Below are 20,559 nucleotides of genomic sequence, written 5' to 3' on the forward strand. Positions count from 1 at the left end.
CTATTCTACAATTCCTTGTTATGTGACCAACATCTCCACATGTCCCGCAGGTGAATTTGCCATATTTTCTCTTCAATTTTGTTGCAGTGCGCTCTTGGCTCCCCCGAAAAGGTGCCTCATGTGCATCTTTTTTTCTCGCATAATGTGATGGCCTACCACGAGGTTTGCTCCTTACAGGTGGTAAACAATGGAGGTATTCTGATGTTTTCCACAACTGTTGGCCTCTTACCGGGTTGATATGGTATTCATAAGTCTTGTTGTATGAGCCCATTGTTAGCCATGCATGGACATAATTCTCGGGTCTACCATTCATGACTGAAATTGCAGCTATTGCATGACGACAAGGTAACCCTAGCACATAATAAATTTGAGTAACTAAGTGTGTTGATAGGTATACTACCGTGAAATTACAAAAAAAAAATAAAAATAAAATAAAATATAACTTACCCGATAACTGCCAAGACCTACAGCTACATGTTTGGTTTCCCAAATCAACCACCACATTATGTGGTTCACCATGCACTTCAAACATGACTTCAGCCGCATCTCCAGACCACATTGGTGTATGATACCTGCTGTAATGCCTTTCCTTTGCAAGTCTACTTTGTTGAATCGGAGGTAAGTGTCCCACATGGCTAGAGAGTTTCAGTTTGTTCATTGCCATTCTAGTTATGGCATACCTCCTAACCTCCTCCAGTAAAGTCAAGACGGGCTTGCATCTGTATGGTTTGGTGGCAGCGTTGAACACCTCACACATGTTGTTGTAGACATTGTCAACCTTTGGAAAGTCCTTGTAGTGAGCCCTGGTCCATGCCTGCCTAGGAAACTTGTCTAAATATGCCCACGCCTTCTCATTCACCCTCTTTATAGACTGTATATGTCCGTTGAATTCCTAGACAGTCATTGCTCTAACACACTTCCAAAGCAAACTCTTCAAGTGTGAGTCCTTCCATTGTTTCTGAAAGTTTTGCCAAAGGTGCCACGCACAGAAGCAGTGATGCGCACCTGGCATAACCTCACGCAATGCTGGAATTAAACCCTACAAGATAACAAAATAGTCACTTAAAAACATGAGCAAATAACAAATTCTTGATTTTTACGAGTTATATAATAATAAATTGAAAAACAGGGTCTAATTTGAACTTATGCGCTTAAGAATTCTTAAATTCTGCAATTGGAATAACAATAGTAGACTAAATGAAGTTGATTGCATAAAAAATCCAGCAAGGCTAATCAAGTTTTTAACCAAGTTTCTATACTATACAAATCCAGCAAGGCTAGTACAATGCTATTTGAAACAAATTGAAATTAAAATGAATTATTTTGTTCTGAATCAATTATTAATATACAAAATAGTCCTTCAAATTTTGTTCATTAATTCAAAATGGTCCTTAAAATCATATAACGTGCCTCTAATTGAAGCATATAGGTTACCTTCTGCATGTCAGAGATGAAGCACCAACCATGCTCTGTCTGATCTCCAATGTCTTCATGCAAGAGCTCCAAGAACCATGCAATTGGGTACACATGATTATTCGCGTTCTGACCCATGGCACACAGCAGCCATCCTCCATAATAGGTCTTCAAAAAAGCCCCATCAAGTCCTATCAAGGGTCTACAGCCACCCACAAAACCTTTCTTGCATCCATGCAAACAGACATAAAACCTTTCAAATACACCTTCTCCATTAGGCATTGGACTAACACCCAACTTGACAGTTGAAACCGGATTAGATCTCAATAGCTCCTCTGCATAATCTCTGAGTTTAGCATATTCTGCAGCTTCATCACCCCTTACTATTTTTCTTGCATCACCCAAAGCTCTTGTAATTGTAGTCCTAGACAGTTGTATTCTAGTTTTTGCTTTAAAGTAATTAAAAACCTCACAGTGTCTAAATGTTGGGAGCTTCCTAACCTTCTTAACAAGTACATCAGTTACCCAAGACCTAGTTGCACATCTATTCTTGAAAGTTCTCTCACATGTATGATCATCATTAAAGGTCTTAATCCGCCAACATCCATTCGGTTTGCTATAAGAACAAAACACCATCCAGGGACAATCTTCATTCTTGCATACCACCCTACATCTAGTAGTATCATTTTTCTTGTACCTTACACCCCTACCCTCTTGTAATGTATAATTTCTAACCCCTTTCTTAAAAACATCCCTAGTGGTAAACTCCATACCTAGCTCTAATCTCACATGTCCAAACTTGGCAGTATCATTGAAGATGAGATTCACAGCTGGGTCTACTTCATCCTCAAAGTCTGGTGGAGTCTTCAGTTCATCAGATTTCCAGCTATCATCAGAAAAAGACACTGCCATACAGATTCATGCATTACATCACCAACAGAAAAAGAATGAAATCAACACATATGCACATTAATTGTAATATACGTTATATACATTGCAAGTTTTCTTCTTTCTCATCATCATCTACCTCCTTCTCATAATCAGATGCATCCATTGAAGGGGGACGAGAAGTATCTTCATCATTAATAACCTTTTTCTTGCCTTTGTCATTGTCACTGCCAGTCTTCCTTTTTCTCCTATCGCTGGTAGGACCAACATCATCATTGTTGTCACTGCTTGAGTCCACAGAGTCAAGTGGCATGTGTGGCTTGTATAAACTGTCCTCTGCAGACTCATAAGAATCAGATGAGCTATCAATATTCAAATGAACTGGCTCCTTGCTTGCTTGTTTCCTCCAACCTTGTGATCTTGTGATATACCTTCTTAGCATTTTTGTAGATGTATTGAATTTAAAGTTAATAGGCTTGGATTGTTTCTTTAATGCGCTGTCTTTTTTTTTATTTGTGCATTGTTGGTTGAGGGAGTGGGTTGAGAGCAAACTTTCTGAGATATGAGTTTAGATGTAATGGGATTTGGTTGGGATAGAGATTTAGGGAACTTCGCCTGTGAACATGATTTGTGGACATTAAAATTGAGGGCAGTTGATTTTCGTGGAATGGGATTGGAGGGAGTGGGCTAAGGGGCAGTGGGCTTGGGAACAATGGGCTTGGAGGCAGTGGGCTAGAGGGCAATGGGCTTGGGAGCAATGGGCTATGTCACAGTGGGCTGGGGGCAGTGGGCTTGGGAACAATGGGCTTGGAGGCAGTGGGCTGGGGGCAATGGGCTTGGGAGCAATGGGTTGTGTCACAGTGGGCTGGGGGCAGTGGGCTTGGAAGTAATGGGCTTGGAGGCAGTAGGCTGGGGGGCAGTGGGTTGGGGGGCAGTGGGTAGGGGACAGTGGACTTGGTGCAGTGGATTTCAGTTCAACTGGGATAAAGGTAATTGGTTCTTCAAGTTGACTTAATATTGTGCTGGTTTTCTTCACAGATTCAACACCTTCTACTCTATCTTCTTCCATGCCTTCCATTCCGACCTTCTGGCCTTTAGCATGATCCTCGTCAGGCAACTCCATTACATCAATTATATCCGGAATCGAAGGTCCGTGCTCAAAATAGATGTGGATGATGTTGTTATTCTCATGACAGTGCTTGATCATACTAACAAGGTCCTGGTCCACTTGCAATCTCCTAAGACCAAACTCCAACCTATCTTTAGGGTCCAAAAACCAACATGCTTCAGCCTTAGCATACCCCAATTCTCTATAATAACCTGTTACCGCAAACATGTCAAGATAGTCTTCATCGACTCCAACCCATTCATCATACAAGTCAGATGTGTAGATAAAATTTCCACCAGGATCTGTCTCAAACGTTCCACCATGGTGGAAAACAAGTTTCAATCAATCAGGCATCTTAAGTTTACAGCACAATGCACAAAACAGACAGGATTAATCATTTTGTCGCAAAACGGTATATTGCAAAGAACTAGAAATCAACTATATTTATAATAAGAATGCATATATTTACTTCCTATTGACTATAACTTAAACCAGATTATGATTTATGTGGTTACAAATTTCATATTAGAAACCTTAAACCCTAACATTTGCGCCATCAACAACCACAACATTCTAAACCACTCCCTTACATATACAACAACGCATTCACACATAAGTATCAAGAACCCTCAATGAAATACAAAAAATGGAAGAGAATGATCAACTTGAACTGTTACCTCTCACCGTCGACAGTGTACGAAGGTGATGCTTCGTCGATAACTCCTTCACTGACCGGAGAGAACAGCTTCTACGAATGATCTTCGGCGAGCAAACGTGAGTGGGAAGTATGGGAGAATGAACGGACAGAGAAGAAGACAAAGCTTTTCTGAAGTTTTGGTGGGAAACGTTGAAGTGGAAGGGGGGACCAACAAGAATTGTTTATTCAAAGGGGGAGAAGATGTTATTTGAAACGACGTCGTTTTACACAGTTAGGGCATCCACTCCTTCAACGACGTCGTTTAATGGAATTCCCACATGGTAGTTAACGTTCCACATCAGTAACGTTTAGACGGCACTTCTGTGAGGGACTAACGGAGACGCACGTTTCTGAATTTAAGGGATTTATTTGGTCATTTACAAAAATCAAGGACTAAATTGAATACCGATTTGAAATTCAGGGACTATTTTGGGCATTTACTAATTGATGAGAATGATGATTTCTTACTATTAACTCGACATTATTCTCCTACTATATATAACAATTAAATAATGATCGATTTCAATCAATAAAACAACAAAACTTGCATTATTTTATGTGAAGAGCAACCTCTATATGGTAATTACATTATTATCTATAGCAGAATGTCTTTAATTTCTATGAGACTCAATGCACTGATTTAGATAGTCTCCAAAGAAGACAACAATTTGTGATCCATCGAGCAGTCAGCAAGGATTGTGAAATTATTATCCTATAGGCTTAACACTGTCCGAAAGGAAAACATGATTTAGTGAACTTAATATAGAAATTAAAATTTATGTCATGTACTTATTGCTCTAAGACAAAACCAAACTCCCCTTGCTAATCTTGTACAGCTGACTCTACAACAATCTTTATAAATTTTTCTCCAAACTCTGACCATTCAGCTTTGATTTTTTCCCGGTTTACCTTTGCCAAGTCATGCTCATGTTGCAAATGCGGTACTTCCTCCTTCTTCACGTCCATTCGAGCTTTGAGTGCCTTTTCTTCCACATAGACATCTCTCTTTCTCTTTCGAGTCGTATTCTGTTCTTTTTGAGAAGTTATGATGTTAGCATTCATAATTCTGATTTGCTTTTCTAGATCCTCTTTCATTTCCTCCAAACATACCAACTTTTGCCTTAGCACTTTTTCTGTTGCCTCCGTGTCAGGGAACTGATTCTTGTTATTTTCAAGGTCAGTTTTTAAGTTATCAGCTCTCTACAGTTATAAAGCAGTGGACTCAATTTTCATATTTGCTTCAATGTAGCTACTACTACAATGTGCAAACACAGTTGAAGTTTCAAATATCAATGCTCTCATTGCTCCTAATAAACCATCATTAGCAGAAAAACTGGAGAGATAATCTAAGCTGGTTTTCATGATGTTGCAATGTTGACCATCCCAGAACACTGAAGCATCATTATTATTGATGGTGAAGTCTAGTACTATTTATCATGGAAGACCAAACAGTTATATCTTTATTTGCCACTTTTTCAAATACTTCTTTGGCTTTCTTGATGTTTCCTGATGGTATTCAGTGGTTAAGAGAAGGGGGTTAAATCTTAGCCCATTTTTGTTGAGTATTACTTTCTGCCCTTTGAAATAGCTATAGGAGATTTTTCTTATTTTTGTCTCGTACCTAGCCAAGAGACATTTTCATTTTGTCTCGTAACCAGATAGGAGATATTTTTCAATTTTGTCTCCTACGCAACGGAACCAGAAATGGAGTAGAAGAGAGAGAGAATCACACCAAGAAGTATCCTAGTTCAGCTGCTAAGTGCAGTGTAGCCTACATCTAGTCTCCATCACAACAATGATGGAATTTCACTATAATCATCTTAATTACAAACACCAATTCTCCCTAGGAACTACCCTTCCTATCTGGGACAAGTCCAGAATCTATTCCCAATCCTGAACTTGACTTGGTCACCTACCAATCTTTCAACTGCTAAGTGCTAACCCAACTTGTAAGGGGATTCCCACAGAATCATGATACACAACACAGATGTACAAAGGACCTCTAAGACATCTATGGCTTTTTCTTTAATTTTGTATCCTCTGCCTTTTTTTGCTCATTGGCTTTTTCTTACAAACCTCACACTGTTTGCCTTTTTCACCATGAGACTCAAGACAGACAAAACTAAAAAAAATACAAAATGAAACACATTGAAGGAGAAGAACTTCTGTTAGCTTTGGGTAGTTATGAGAACTTTGTGCTTTACTCTCTTTCTCCTTGTCTCAAGCCTTGGCCGTTTACCCTTATTATAGAAGGGGAAGCTTCCAAAGTTAAAACCGGTCCAACCGAGCCAACTTCTTCTTCTTCAATATCAAAACCAGTTCGGACAGAGAGAAGAGAGGAAATTGAACGCAAAAACCAACATGCAATTACCTCTCTCTCATCCCTTCTCATCAAGCTTCATCAATCTGAGCTTTCCATCTTGACTTGGTCCTCAAGAAGGATTTTTTATCCTTGATGAATACTTGATCCTTGACAGCTCCATCTGCTCCACCTCTGCTTCTTCCTCCACGTAGTTACAGTAGCTACCTTCTGTGATGGATGAACAAAAAGGAGAGACAAGCTTCACCTAAGGGATCTTCTTCTATGACTGAATTAGATCAGATCTTCTACCATTTCTAGGCATGGTAATTTTGAGGCTTCTTCACCACATCTAACCATTAGTGGTAAAGATCTCAGCTATGCCATACTGTAGATCTTCCTTTTGCAAGGGTCATCATCACCTTAGTCGCTTGCTTGTGCATAGCTTCACTGCTACTGTACTTCTTCTCTGATAGCTTACTTCTTCTTTCCTGTGACATGACCGAAAACTAGAGAGAGAAAAGAGAGAGAGGATTGAAAAGCTTTCAATGGATTTGATGAATCAAATTAAAATGAGTAAAATCCCCACTCCCCATGCTTAATAACGTGTGAGAACAATAAAAGCCATCAAATCACTTGCACTTTCTCTTTCATGTTACCGAGGCAATTAAAGCTAGTTCATAAAATTTGAATTCTATCAAAGAGGAGAGTGGATATCCGAACCCAATCAAGCACTACTCCTTTCCTTCTTTCTTTTCAATTCGGACCAAGGTTTGTTGGGCTTGCAACAAACATTAAATATGGGCTTGCACAACAATATCCTGGCCCAAACAATATAATAATTCAGCCGCACATCACATAGCAATTTTTTGCCCAAAGCTAAATATTAACATCATATTGGGCTTGTTTAATTTTCAGCCCAGCCACAAAATCTCCATAATAACAAAATTATTAATCAACTAATGTGAATTAAAATTCAATTTAATAATTTTACCATTAATTATTTTTAACAATGTTTGATCATCATCAAAATAATTTTGGAGTTTTTCAAACTCATCACTTCCATACATGGAGTACATGTGTATGAGAGATGTTTGGACTTGTAGATCAAATTCCAATTCATTTAGAGAAATATAATCTTCCATCTCTTGTGCTACGCTAATTGATCCTAAATCAACACAAGCCTATAAAACAGTGGCAGCTATTAGTCCATCTGGTCTAAAATCTGTCCGTACAAGCCTTCTAAACAAATGCAATGCCTCCAATGGGTGATCCGAATGGGCATATCTTGCAATCATTGATGTCCATGAGAAAATGCTCTTTTTGATAATCAAATCAAATATCCTTCTAGCAGAGGCAAGGTCAATGACTTTTGCATACATAGTTATTAGCAAAATTTCAATAGACTTCTCTTTATCGCATTCACATTTGAGTACAAAAATAACCTGAGAATACACAAGTCCAAGTTTGAATAATGAACAATTATCCTATTTGTTTTCATTATTACTTCAGATATCCAAAATTGATTCCTGTGATATAATTTCTTTTTAACACCAAGAGTCGTATCGTATTTTTTAAAATATGAAACATAATTGACCATTTCAAAATATTAGAATGAAATACAAATTGACTTATCAAATCAATTTCAACTACCAACATGAATATTAAAAATAGTTTTCATCTTAGAAAGTGTACATACTCTTCCCATACCCCCATTTAAGTACATCTTACATTTAAATTTGTATATTTACTAATCAATTAATTTCTTTTGTGAAAGAGAGGAGGCTTTCCTTGTAAATCCATGTACCAAACATTCTTGTTTTGATATTAATATTGTGGATTACTTTTCCCGTGATGACATCAAAAGAAGCTAATTCATTGCTGTCGTCTCCGATATAAAATATTACATCACATTTGTTGCCCATTCTCATTGGACAACGAAAGTCTAATAGAAAGGGTCCAAGTGTGAAAAGCTTTACCCAAGATTCCTTCACACCAACTTCACCCAAAAGGGATATTTCAATGCGATTATACTGAGCAAAAGAGGAAATCAGAGTAACAGATTCGTTGAGCACTACCAAAGTTCTGATAAGACTATCATCATTTTCTTGCAGCCAAACAATTGATGTGGTTCGAAATGTTTCAGTGCTGAGGTTAAATGACACAAGTACGTGTTCTTCGAGTTCATTCGTGTCAAACTCGCTACCCCACCAGTGGCATACTCCATTCAAATACGCTATAGAAGCTTTATCTACATCTTCTTTCTTAGTCATTTCAAGATCAAGTTTCTTCCAACAATTACTTTTTAGACTATAAATTTGCCAAATTGTTAGAGCAGGCTCTTCTAATACCATTGGATCATAAATATAATATACACATTGAATCACTTTATAATCATCATTCACATTATCATAACCAAATCCATGAACACTTACATGCCGACCATAGCCGGGCTCATCATCAGTAATACCCGGAGGAATAATTTTATGCTCGTCGGTTTTGGGATTCCAAAGTCCTATTATTACATCAGGACATGGTCGTGTATAGTGACATATAATGCCATTAACACATTCTAGAACCTCGCCGGGACCATAACTCTCAGACAGAGTTGGCAAAACTAATGTAACCATGTTTTCATATCTCTCTCCAGAAAGTAAATGCACATTATTTTCATTATCGACGTTTAAACCCCTTTGGTAAAATAATCTCCATAGAAGGAGAGACGATGAGTGGGCAGTTTTAGATTTTAAATTCTCGTAGTACATGCTCTTAAAATGAGGATTCTCAAGTAAATTTAGCCAAGACTTTCGCACGCAGCTAAATCGTTTCAAGGATTTAACGGGTAATTTTGTTAGAATTTCCAGTGCAAGATCATTAGGAATTTGTTCGTTATGGTTTGCCATTTGCATTGAAAAAAAAAAAAGATGGAAACAAATAGAGATTAAGGTCTTGTGCTTGTGCTGTACCTTTTAAAATATAACGAACAATAAATTAGATTCCAACATAAAGTTTTGAAAAATTTCAATGGTACTACGTTTTTCTAGCTCTATTTGTTTCTCTCCTAATCAAGATCTCTAATATATAGGACTAAACATCAAACCAATCAAATTGATTGATTGGAAATATATATAGCAAATCTAAATAGAAGAAGAAAAAAAAAGGAAGCCGATATAAATTGTAAATTGTAAGTACTTGAATTGCATTTGCAATCACAAACATAAATGTATAATTATTATTTATTAGGCGTAGTTTATTCTTAACCAATACTAGATTCTACTGGTTTAAAAAGAAATAAGCATTTTAAACTGAAAATAACTACTTATCATTATTTGTTTTACTTTGTTGAAAAAAAAAATAAAAAAAATTTTGAAAGTGAAATTAAAACACATAATTTGAAAAAATAACAAATCAAATCAAGTAAAAATAAAAGAGATGTATTTTCTATTTATTTAATTGAAAGAATCATAGTCCCGTGAATAATGAAACCAAGGTTGGCACATGCCTTTAGGAGCAAAGGGTAAGTGAAGGTGTTCCCATGCCCACCAGTGTGTGAAACCATGGAAGTGTATATGTTTAAGGTTTCAGTAAAGAACCCAGTATTAGTAGAATCTCGAATCAACTTTCACAGGTAAAGGGGGCTTTTTGAAACTGCTAAGTGATGCAGAACGCACTGCTATTTGAGTAATGGACAATTATCTGATTTGTTTTCATTACTACCTCAGATATCTGAAATTGATTCTGTGATATAATTGAGGGTTTACATCGTAAAATAATTAAATTACACCAATGTCCTAAGTGAATTAATTTACATGCATGTCCTAAAATAAATTTATATAAATCGAATCAATTGAATTCAATTTATACTCTTTCAATGTAAATCAACTAAAGTAAATTTATAATTTACTATATATATGTTATATCAATCTTGATTCGATTTACTTGTATATGTAATAAATTGAATCTAGTTTATTGGATTTAGTACTACTACATAGTAATATAGTATTAACATTTTTGTCAATAAAAAAATACTCTCATTTCAATTCAAATAAAATATAAAAAAAATCACAATGAATAAGAATAGAAATTTAACTTTTGTATTTTACTATTTTAGCTCAAATTTAAAAAAAAAAATACTTTTTTTTTATTTAAATTTATGAATGAAAACAGAACTTACAAATTTAAGGGTACAATTTGGCTCAATTAAAAATTAGAGAGCTATATTGAATTGAAAGTCAAATTTAATCTTGAGTATTAACTCGAAGTTGTGACTTTGATTTTTCAGAGCATAAGGTTATCAAAACAATCAATTTTATACTTAATTTCACAAATTAAATGATAATTTAATTGATATAGTATTTTAATTATTTCTCAACTTACATATTATATAAATATAATTGGTCATTATATCTTGTATAACTATCTGTTACTTCTGACCCTGAAAAAATTATAGTTTTAACTCCTATGCCATTTTAGAAAGTTATATTTTATATTAATTTTTTTAACATCAATAATTCCAGTAATAATTTTTTAGATGCTAACGAGTCAAATGATAATTTTTAATAAACTTTTAAAAATCATTTAATGTTCCGTTTTACATTCATCAGTTTATAAAAATATAAATTTTTTGAAATTTGAACTAAAACACAAAAGTTGGATTTCTATTCTTATTCGTTTTGATTTTTCTTTATATTTTACTATGATTATCTTGCTTATTTTACTAGTTGCAAATTGTTCTATTGTACTTATCACTTGTAGGTTGGACAGTGAAATGAAATGTCCAATAAGACAGAAATTGCAGAGCTGAAATTATTTTTTGAAGTGGAAACAGGATGTACTCTTTTTCTTTATATTTTCAAAACTGAGATGCAAAAGAATGGTTTAGTACTAGTTCAGCTTATTTGAAATAGTTTGCTTTTCGGTTTTTAAAGTTGTGAAATTATTATCCTACAGGCTTAGCACTATCTGAATGGAAAACATATGATATAGTGAACTTAATAGAAATTAAAATTTTTGTCATGTACTTGTTACTTAAGGACAAAACCAAACTCCTCTTGCTTCAATATAGCTACTACTACAATGTGCAAACACAGTTGAAGCTTCAGATATCAATGCTCTCATTGCACCTGATAAACCATCATTAGCAGACAAACTGGAGAGATAATCTAATCTGGTTTCTGCAATGTTGAGCATCCAAGAACACTGAAGCATCATTATTATTGGTGATGAAGTCTAGTGCTATTTTCAGTGCTTCCATGGTCTCTTCATTTGGAGAAAATTAAAAACATTGGTCTCAGCATCAAGAGAAGCATAGAATCCTTCCATTTCTAGATCATCAGCATCATTATCTTGGCTCACATCAACTTGATTCCCAAAAGACTCATCTGTCGTCATTGGCAACACAGTGCAACATGTTTTGTGATGAAATTCTTCTCCAATAGCCATTCCACTTAATGAAGAGGGAAATAATGGAGCTTGAAGGTTTTGTGTCTCAGCCAAAAATGGGGATTGAGAATATTCTGCCAGTATATTAGCAGGGTGATCCAGCACTGCTTGGGCTAATACACAATATACAAGACGAAAAAGGTAAAGCGAAGTCAAATAATTTATTTTAAAAAATTCAATGCATTTAAATATAATATTTTACTTATTAAGAGTTAAGAGTTTATAACTTTATATACTTGTTTGATGAATGACATTATCAAGCAGAGTAATATATAGTCATAGTTGAGGAGTGTAAAGTGCAAACCAACTTTTGCCAAGTGAAGAACAGAAATTATGTATAAGTCAAAGGAAAGAAATCTGTCTCTTAATCTCTGATGTTGTAGCTTGTGGATGATAATTGCATTAAATTTGATCTCAGGTGAGAGTCCAAAAATTCTTGCTAACATTGGCGCAGGGATAACTCTTTGCTATACATCCATAAATCATTATTACTTTCTGCAGGAATTCAAGCTTTATGAAATGCCCAAATATATAAACTACATATAAGACAAAGTTTAGGAAGAATAATCAAGAGTCAATTAACTCTTCACTTTCTCTCTTTACAAATTTCTTTATTAGAAATTAGTTATATGAACATCTTAAAAATGAAGACCAAAAAAAGAGCAAAAGATAGAGAGGGATTGAGATGTCTTGTTTTCGAATGTTTAAAATAAAAATTTCAATTGTTTACCCCCCCATCATTAGCAGTATCATTACTTGCTAAGCTTAACAATGTTGAATCTGAACCATAATCCCTTTCTGAAGATGCATGACAAGGCAGGTCAATGTAGTCTAAGCCCAACCTTAGTGTACATAAATCATCAACACATGGGCCTATAATGCAAAGCACATGAATAGTCACAGTTTATATATGCTACAAGCAGAATAAACCTGGTTGAGTAAGAAAATGACAAAATTGATCAAGCACCTTGCCTATGCCGGTCAAGAAAAAAAGGTAATTAGTTACTACATATATAACCTTCGCTTATCTTTACAAATTACTATTTTTTGGTTCCAAATTAGATGTTACTTTGAATTTTCTCTACCTAGTAAGAAATAAGCTACTACTTGATAAGAAGTATAACTATTCCAAGTTTTATGGATTTACACAAATGAAAATTATGATACTAGACACGTTTATTGTGTCCATGCATTGTTTTGGATCAAGAGTGACATAAGTTATTTAGTTTGATTTACATAATTGAGTGAATGTTCATTAGTTTGATTTACACTAATGGAGACTCGCTCCTACGCAATTGTTGCGAAACCAGGCATGATCGAATCCTCGCCGAAATCTGAACACAATTTCTTACATGTGTCTGCAGATTGTGAAACAGAAAGTGACAACATTGACACAGAGAAAGACATATATTGGTGGTGTGGTTGGGGAAGCACTGGAGGAAACAAATGCAAGAACAAGAACGGAAGCAGTGGTGGCGGCAGCATTTCTGTGCCGCCTTTCGGTCTAGCTACCTACAAGATGCAAGAAGATCTATGGCTGAATCCAGAGCCATGTGAATATGAAAGGATATCATATCTGTACAGTGCTGCAGATTCATGGTTGAAACAGCTCAATGTTTATCACCATGACTTCAACTTCTTCACACAACACCCTACACCAACAACCTTGTAGTAAATTCCCTTCATTAACTAAATTAACTACCCTTTTGGTTAGCTTTCAACTTCTGACTCCGGCATAATAACAAAATATTTCACTTCCCTTGGGTCCAAATTCTGAGAAATGTAAAGTTTTGTAGTTAACCAGAGAGATAGAAAGAAGGGGGTAGTTTTTTTTATTTATTTATTTTTTTACCAATCAATTTCAGTTTCTTTTGCTATTTTCTAAGAAAAGGGTAGCAGTTTGTAGTTGTAGGTAATAACTAAATTATGATAATGTTTTGTACATTAGTCTTTTTTTTCTTACTTTTTATTTTCATGACTCAAATTTGATAAGACTGAAAAAAAGGATTTATGATACTCAAAATCAAAACATTCTAATGTTGAGAAAAATAATTTAAAAAAATTATTAAGTTTAACAGAAATAATCAATATCAAATACTGTTAGTTTTGTTGACAGACAATACTTAATTAACTAACAAAAAGAATGACATGACAATTAAAAGATTATCTAACATTGTTAATTATTTTAAAATTACGCAAACTCTAATTTCTCAAATAATTTCCTAGTCTCCGTTTCTATATTTCTCAAATAAGTTCATATTCAATTCGGTCTCTATTAATATTTTATTGGCAACCTCTACGAATCAAATACCCTTCTAGCAGATCATTTTGCATACATGGTTATTAGCAAATTTTCAATGTACTCCTCTTTAATAAGAGATCTCCTACTTGTATACAACTAGATATAAGATTTAGAAATACAATAAATTCTATGTCAGTGGTCAGTACTCTGATGCTGCATTTGGTTGAATAAATTAAACGCTTCCACAACATGGCCAACTTTCACATAACCTACCATAAATATTATTCTCACATATAAATATTAAAATTATGTTGAAAAGTTTACATACTCTTTCCAGTTTCCATATTCCATCAGTGATATAGTACACTACAGAAACTTTATATACATCTTTTTTAATCATTTCAAGCTTAAGTTTCTATGAACAATTATTTTTTATACTGTAAATTTACCAAATTGTTGGAATAGGCTGATATGAAAAAATTTCACCAAGTGAAATGTGCTATCTTCATTATTATTGAATATTAACTATTGATAGTAATAATAATAAAAATAGTAAATAAACTAAAATCCATCATGATTGATGAAGCAAATTGTAATGCCTGAACATGTCATATGACAACTTCTATATATAGAGATATAAATACAATAATTAAAAGACCATGTCTTAACCTATTATATATATGGAATAATTCTTTAAATAAGATAATAATAATGGTAACCGGTATAACTGCAACACACATGCCATGTATGCTAATGGAAATGCAGAGAAGTATTCTAATTTTTTGTCATACCATTTGTTACAAACTTTATTAAATTAGAAAAATACTATTTACACTAAATATTTTTGACATTTATATAAAAATACGGTTGTTATAAAATAATCACTTATTTAAATGATTTTTTAGTTAACAAATTAAAAAATCTATGTACAGTTGTTAAAAAAAATACTAGTATGAAAATAATATTTATCATAAGGAGACATGTAATGGAATTGAATTAAATTTGAAAATCCATTTAAGGTAACAACATTAAATTACAACATAATTATTAAAACCGTCCAGATAGTGTAAGAAACTGGACAAAGAAGAGAATTGGTAAAAACCGTAAAAATTGATTAGACCTGACCGGTTTAGAAAAAGCAATGAACCGAACAGATTTAAAAAATTCGGACCGGTTGAAATTAAAAAAAAAAAAATTAGAAAAACCCAAGCCCAAAGGCAAAAAGACGTTGTTTGATGTTTTTATTTTCAAAAAAATAAAAGAAGCCTAGCTTAGTCTTTCCTGAGCCCATCCCCACCTCTATCAGAGTATCACTCTCACCTCAACTTCCAAAACGACACCACCCCCAGCCCAGCTCTCTCTCTCTCTCTCGTCGCTTCTCGCCTCTCTCCTCAGTTGGTTGTGGTTTTCGACTTCTTGCTTCGAGTCTCGCCATCAGCTTCCTTGGCGCAACCAGAAGCTGGTCCCGATCTGGTGAGTTCTGACTGATTAGATAACCGGTTCGGTTCCGAAACTATGAGTTGCAGTAGTTTAATTTGCTTTGAAACATGTCATGTTTTGATTTCCAGTTCAGTGACCCATACTGCTAGTAGTAGCTTTTCTCCTTTATGCATGTTGCCATTACGGCATTTCTTCTTTAGTATATATCATTGATGTACAATGAAATATGCTGTTTGGCTATTCAATTCTCATTTCTGATTTATAAGAGGGAGGGAGGGAGGGAGGAGAACAACCATCGCTTTCTGCAACTCGCTCCCTTCCCTCCAAAACCCTCTAAACTTTCTAAACTTCCAATATGAACTCACTTTTCATTGTTTTTCATGTTATCCTGCTTGCATCCTCAGTTCATCTTACTAATGCCTCTTATGAATATTTTAAACTTGCCCTTGTTTGGCCAACAACCTTTACTCGTATCCATGCACCTGGAAGGATGATGACAAACCTCCCACAGCATTTCACAATACACGGTCTTTGGCCTACAAATTTCTCGCTTCCTTGGCCAGAAAATTGTGCTCAGATAGAGAAGAAGCATCATTTTGACCAAACTTTGATGGTGAGTTAATTAATTAGACTTTTATCTATTTTCATTTATCTTGTTACATAATAAATTAATTATTAATTATTTTTATGATTTATTCTCGTAGACATCGACATTGCAACGTTACTTAGAGCATTATTGGCCAAGTCTAAAACCACGAGTATCGAATATGAAGTTTTGGACGCAGCAATGGGAAAAACACGGATCGTGTAGCGCTGAAAGGTTTGATCAATCTAAATATTTTGGAAAGGCTGTATTTATTACACATCGTTTGGACATTCTAGCCGAATTGAAGAATGCTGGAATAATTCCAGATGGAACTAAAACTTATAGTCGCACTGACATTGTCAATGCAATAAAAAACACTAAGACTAATCAAGTTGAGCCCGAACTTCTGTGCGTCCAACATCAGAATGATGTGTTATTATCGGAGATTCGCCTGTGCCTTGATGCTAATTTAGCAGGACCTATTCCATGTCCTATTGATAGATCTCCAGATGTTACTTTATGCAAAACAATGTCCAATCTCATTATAATACCTGTGTAATGTTTGTTTGAATCCAAATATTATTATTATTAAGTGTGAAAAATAGGGATCAATTATTGATTCCCCATAAATAAATATGCTTGTATTCAATTGATCAATGCTCTTTAAGCGTTTCTGATGACAATTCTCTGAACCTTGTATTCTTGTATTCTTCTTCTTGCTATTCTCTTCCTGATTATTAAACTCCTTCTTTTTCCAGGTCTCTCGATGGATCTTAATTCCTTTATTATTTCATTTGTTATTATCATGTCACTTAACACTTTGTCAATTTACTGTTCTATTGAATTTTGCTCTATTGAATTTTACTGTTACTTCTTCATACATAATTGGATAAATATACCTCTCAGTCAAATTTTATACTGTAACACCCTTCTAAAGGAGGTGTTTGTGCTTGTGTATGATGTTACCAGAAAATTGATACCAATAAAAAAAATCCTGCATTCATAGATAAGAATAACGTTAAACAGAGAATATTGAAGACTTATTTGTGATCGAATCCTATTCTAAGAATAACATTGTAATTGTTAACAAACACCAATGCTTTAAGATAATTAACTTTAAATGCATCCCCAGGTTTAAATTCTTGAAACAATCAAATGGTAACACACAATCTCACTCTTGTAAATAAACCACCATAGTACATGATTACTTGTCACAACAAAATTAACGATCAAATTATAATCAAAACTTATTTTAAACATTTAAAATAAAATTAAATCATATTAACTATTAAAAATATTTTTAAATAATTTAAAAAATGTTAGAGACAAAAGTATACTAAAAAAAACATGTGAGAATCGTTAAGAATCAAAGGTGTTGTTATGTTCTTATTATAACAAGTTGTATATGTATCATGTATCGTTATTAAAATTTATTAAATGTATATTATAGTAATAGTAATACATATGAAATTAATCAAAATAATAAGTATTTTATTTCATGGAAGTAAAAGACAGTTTAGACCAAAAAATTTATGTACCAAATTTCTCAATCTTTTTCATATTTATAATTTGTAATTTTTCAACACACTCTTGCTTGCAGTGCGTCTTGGTGGTGCTGTCAGCTTAACCTTCATTGTGTGGATACAAATCCATAAAGAATGGGATTGGGAATTTGGGATTGGCATCATTGCTATGTTACTTATTAATACACTAGTATAAATAACTTACATATGCTATTGATGCAAGCAATGCATCAAAATGCGGAGCAAAGTATCACTTTCTCTCCAACCAGTGGATTTAGTATGGCAAGCACCACCATCTGGGAGCAAAAAATTGAATGTAAGTTACTATGTCAAATAAAATTTTGTAAACAATTTTAGACAAGCTATATGCTAACTTATGGACCTGTGAAAATATTGAACCCATTCCAACCATCATCAGAAGTTCTGAGAACTGATTTTTGTTGAAATTGAAAACGGCTTTCAAATAGTACTGGGCAAGGAATTGTACAAAACATAAAAACTTGGTACAATATGCTAGTGAACCAATTATCTGAAAATATTTAATCTCAAGTTTTATTCAATTGCAAGCATACCGGTAAAACACTGTTTATGCCTGACATTCCCAACTTGTAAAAGAAGGTGACAGTAGCCATGCCCCTCAATGTTGGACTGAAAAATGAAAATACAATTACTTAGAACTCGAGCACTGCACATTAAAAAAAAAAAAAAGACAAATGAATCCTAAAATTAATAACAACCTGAACATGACTATTTCTGCAGCTTTTCTCATAGATTTGTATCTCTGGTTGAGAAAATCAACTACTTTCATGTAGCATCCTGACTCATGATTGTTTCTCGGAGCAACTTTCACCGTCTCAATGAGGAAGAATTGCATATAAACAGGACAAAATATCAAGAGTGCTATTGAAACCTGAAACCAGTGAAGCAGTGTACTTTGTTACTAAGATTCATTGTCAACAGGAAGCATCCAAAAAGGGATTCAAAATATGATATGAATATGCATAAAAAGGTAATTACAGATGTATAATTATGCACCATGAAAATGTAGCTTTGGGAAGAAACCGAGCAAGGAAATTCCCAAGAACATGTGAAGCAGAAATCCAACCAATTTTCGCTTGACGTGTGTGGATATATTCATGGTGTGTTTGTTTGAGCTGAAAATGGGAGGAAGGAAAAGGAAGGGAAAGAAATTGGAAGGAAAATAGTTATTTTTCTTTGTTTGGTTGGGAGGAGAAATAGGAGAAGAAAGAAAATGGGATAGAAAAATATTGGTGGGACCCACTAATTTTCTTTCACTCCAACAATAGAGAGAAAATGGAGAGAAAACTAATTCTCTTTCTCTACTTCCAATATTACCCCTTTACTTTTTTTAATATATTTTATAACATAAGGGTAAAATTGTCTTTTTATATTATTTCTTTCCTTCTTATTTTTCTTTCATCCAAACACATCTAAAGAAAATAAAAATCCACTCAATTTCTTTTCTTTCCTTTCTTTCCTTTCTATTTCTTTCCTCTCTATTTCTTTCCTTCCAACCAAACATAGCCTCAGTGAGATAGAAGCAAAACTAGCATCTTCCTTAAATTGAAGTGAAAATGTGAAATAGTGCAAATGCAATAAAATCTATTAGTAATATATTAAAAGACAGTTAAAGATAGCTTCTAAATTTATTCTTAATTTTTTAGGTTTTTAGCATAATGCTATTTCAGTTTAAATGACTTTAAATTTGTTGTTAGTTTTTTACTTCTCTTTCTTTATGTCTCATTATTTATTTTTTAAATCTTAAGGTCCCATTAAATTTATCAAGCGGTTACGAGGAATAAAATTAATGCCAATTCCATCTTAAGATCCCATTAAAATTATAAAACGTTACACCTAATTAAAATCTAGTAAAATCCATGTAAATTCTACCTTAAGTTTTCATTAAAATTATGAAAAGTTACACGTAATAAAATTTAATGTACAAAAAAAAATTTATTTTTAAGATCCCACTAAAATGATCATATGTTACAAAAAATAAAAATTAAATGTACAAATTCTTTTAAGCTTTCACTAAAGTTAAGATAATCGATCTATTTTAAATGTAATCAATTGTAATATTAATTTTAAAATGTAATTAAACGGATTTTTAAATATAACTAAAAATAACATAATTATATATTATGTAATCATATATTACAACGGTCATTTTAATGGTTACAAATAACAAAGAATAATATAAATATATGTACGTCTAAACATATATTTTTAATTTTTTTTATATAATCAGATATTATAACTGCCACTTTAACGATCACAAATAAAAACTTCTATCTTTGCATTATGTCATAGGATTCTCATAATACTTTTATCTTATAATAATAACCTATCTTTCTATAATATTATAGGATTTTTTCTTAACCTTAACTTTTTATATTTTTTACCTTTTTTTTTATGTAGGTTACACTATTGTTTTTAATGTTAATGCTAATTCTTTTTAATAGGTATGAATTTAATTAAAATCTAATTCCTTCTCTTCTTTCATACTCATCATTCGTTCTTATATTTACTATATAAATCAATATTCACTTTACATATTTTCTTTATCTTCTCTCACATAATTTTATACCTCTTTTTTCTTCTCCATTTTTGCTAATTTTTTGCACAACTAGAATTTGGTTAATGACTATAGTTTTTTTTTTTTAATTTGCTAAACATCTATAACAATATATCTATAACAATATATAATGGCAATACATGGATTTGGTGTCCAAGATTTCTTTCCAGTATTACCCTTTCTAATTAACTTCTCCACTTAATGTCAGTTATTCATCTCTGAAAAAACTTCCATTACTCCATTTGACCACCACATTGACGTAACTTTCACCTGTTATCTTTCACCTCTTACCTATTTTTCTCTTCTCATTTCATCTCTTATTAAT

At 33.4% G+C, this 20,559-nt stretch overlaps 4 protein-coding genes across 9 annotated transcripts; 1 reads left to right on the forward strand and 3 right to left on the reverse strand.

Annotated features, from left to right (window-relative positions):
* Positions 1-4,928: 4,928 nt before the first annotated feature.
* Positions 4,929-5,468, reverse strand: LOC148566342 (uncharacterized). The gene is given in 1 exon segment (XM_088487752.1): positions 4,929-5,468. A coding segment is annotated over 1 exon segment (540 nt).
* A 2,691-nt stretch (positions 5,469-8,159) lies between these two features.
* Positions 8,160-9,308, reverse strand: LOC148566343 (F-box/kelch-repeat protein At3g06240-like). The gene has a single exon (XM_088486360.1). It carries the CDS (start codon positions 9,306-9,308, stop codon positions 8,160-8,162), a length of 1,149 nt encoding a protein of 382 aa, XP_088342486.1.
* Positions 9,309-15,398: 6,090 nt separating this feature from the next.
* LOC107644707 (ribonuclease 3-like) lies at positions 15,399-16,772 on the forward strand. Of its 2 annotated transcripts, XM_021103173.2 has the most exons (3): positions 15,399-15,562; positions 16,019-16,142; positions 16,234-16,772. In XM_021103173.2, the coding sequence occupies exons 2-3, from the start codon at positions 16,020-16,022 to the stop codon at positions 16,672-16,674; spliced, it is 564 nt and encodes a 187-aa protein (XP_020958832.1). In that variant the 5' UTR covers positions 15,399-15,562; position 16,019; the 3' UTR covers positions 16,675-16,772. The 2 variants fall into 2 exon arrangements, with proteins under 2 accessions (XP_020958832.1, XP_016204120.1); XM_016348634.3 differs by having other exon boundaries at positions 15,399-16,142.
* Positions 16,773-16,824: 52 nt separating this feature from the next.
* On the reverse strand, positions 16,825-18,804 carry LOC148566344 (uncharacterized). Of its 5 annotated transcripts, XM_088486130.1 has the most exons (6): positions 18,656-18,762; positions 18,376-18,548; positions 18,211-18,286; positions 18,021-18,107; positions 17,844-17,934; positions 16,825-17,109 (listed from the first exon to the last, which is right to left on the reverse strand). In XM_088486130.1, exons 1-5 carry the CDS (start codon positions 18,674-18,676, stop codon positions 17,869-17,871), a joined length of 423 nt encoding a protein of 140 aa, XP_088342256.1. In that variant the 5' UTR covers positions 18,677-18,762; the 3' UTR covers positions 16,825-17,109; positions 17,844-17,868. The 5 variants fall into 5 exon arrangements, with proteins under 5 accessions (XP_088342256.1, XP_088342259.1, XP_088342257.1 ...); XM_088486133.1 differs by lacking the exon at positions 18,021-18,107; XM_088486131.1 differs by lacking the exon at positions 16,825-17,109 and having other exon boundaries at positions 17,645-17,934; positions 18,674-18,804.
* Between the last annotated feature and the right edge of the window lie 1,755 nt (positions 18,805-20,559).

This window comes from Arachis ipaensis, chromosome B5 (assembly GCF_059453495.1).
Source record: "Arachis ipaensis isolate K30076 ecotype BB chromosome B5, ASM5945349v1, whole genome shotgun sequence".
Classification (NCBI taxonomy): Eukaryota; Viridiplantae; Streptophyta; class Magnoliopsida; order Fabales; family Fabaceae; genus Arachis; species Arachis ipaensis.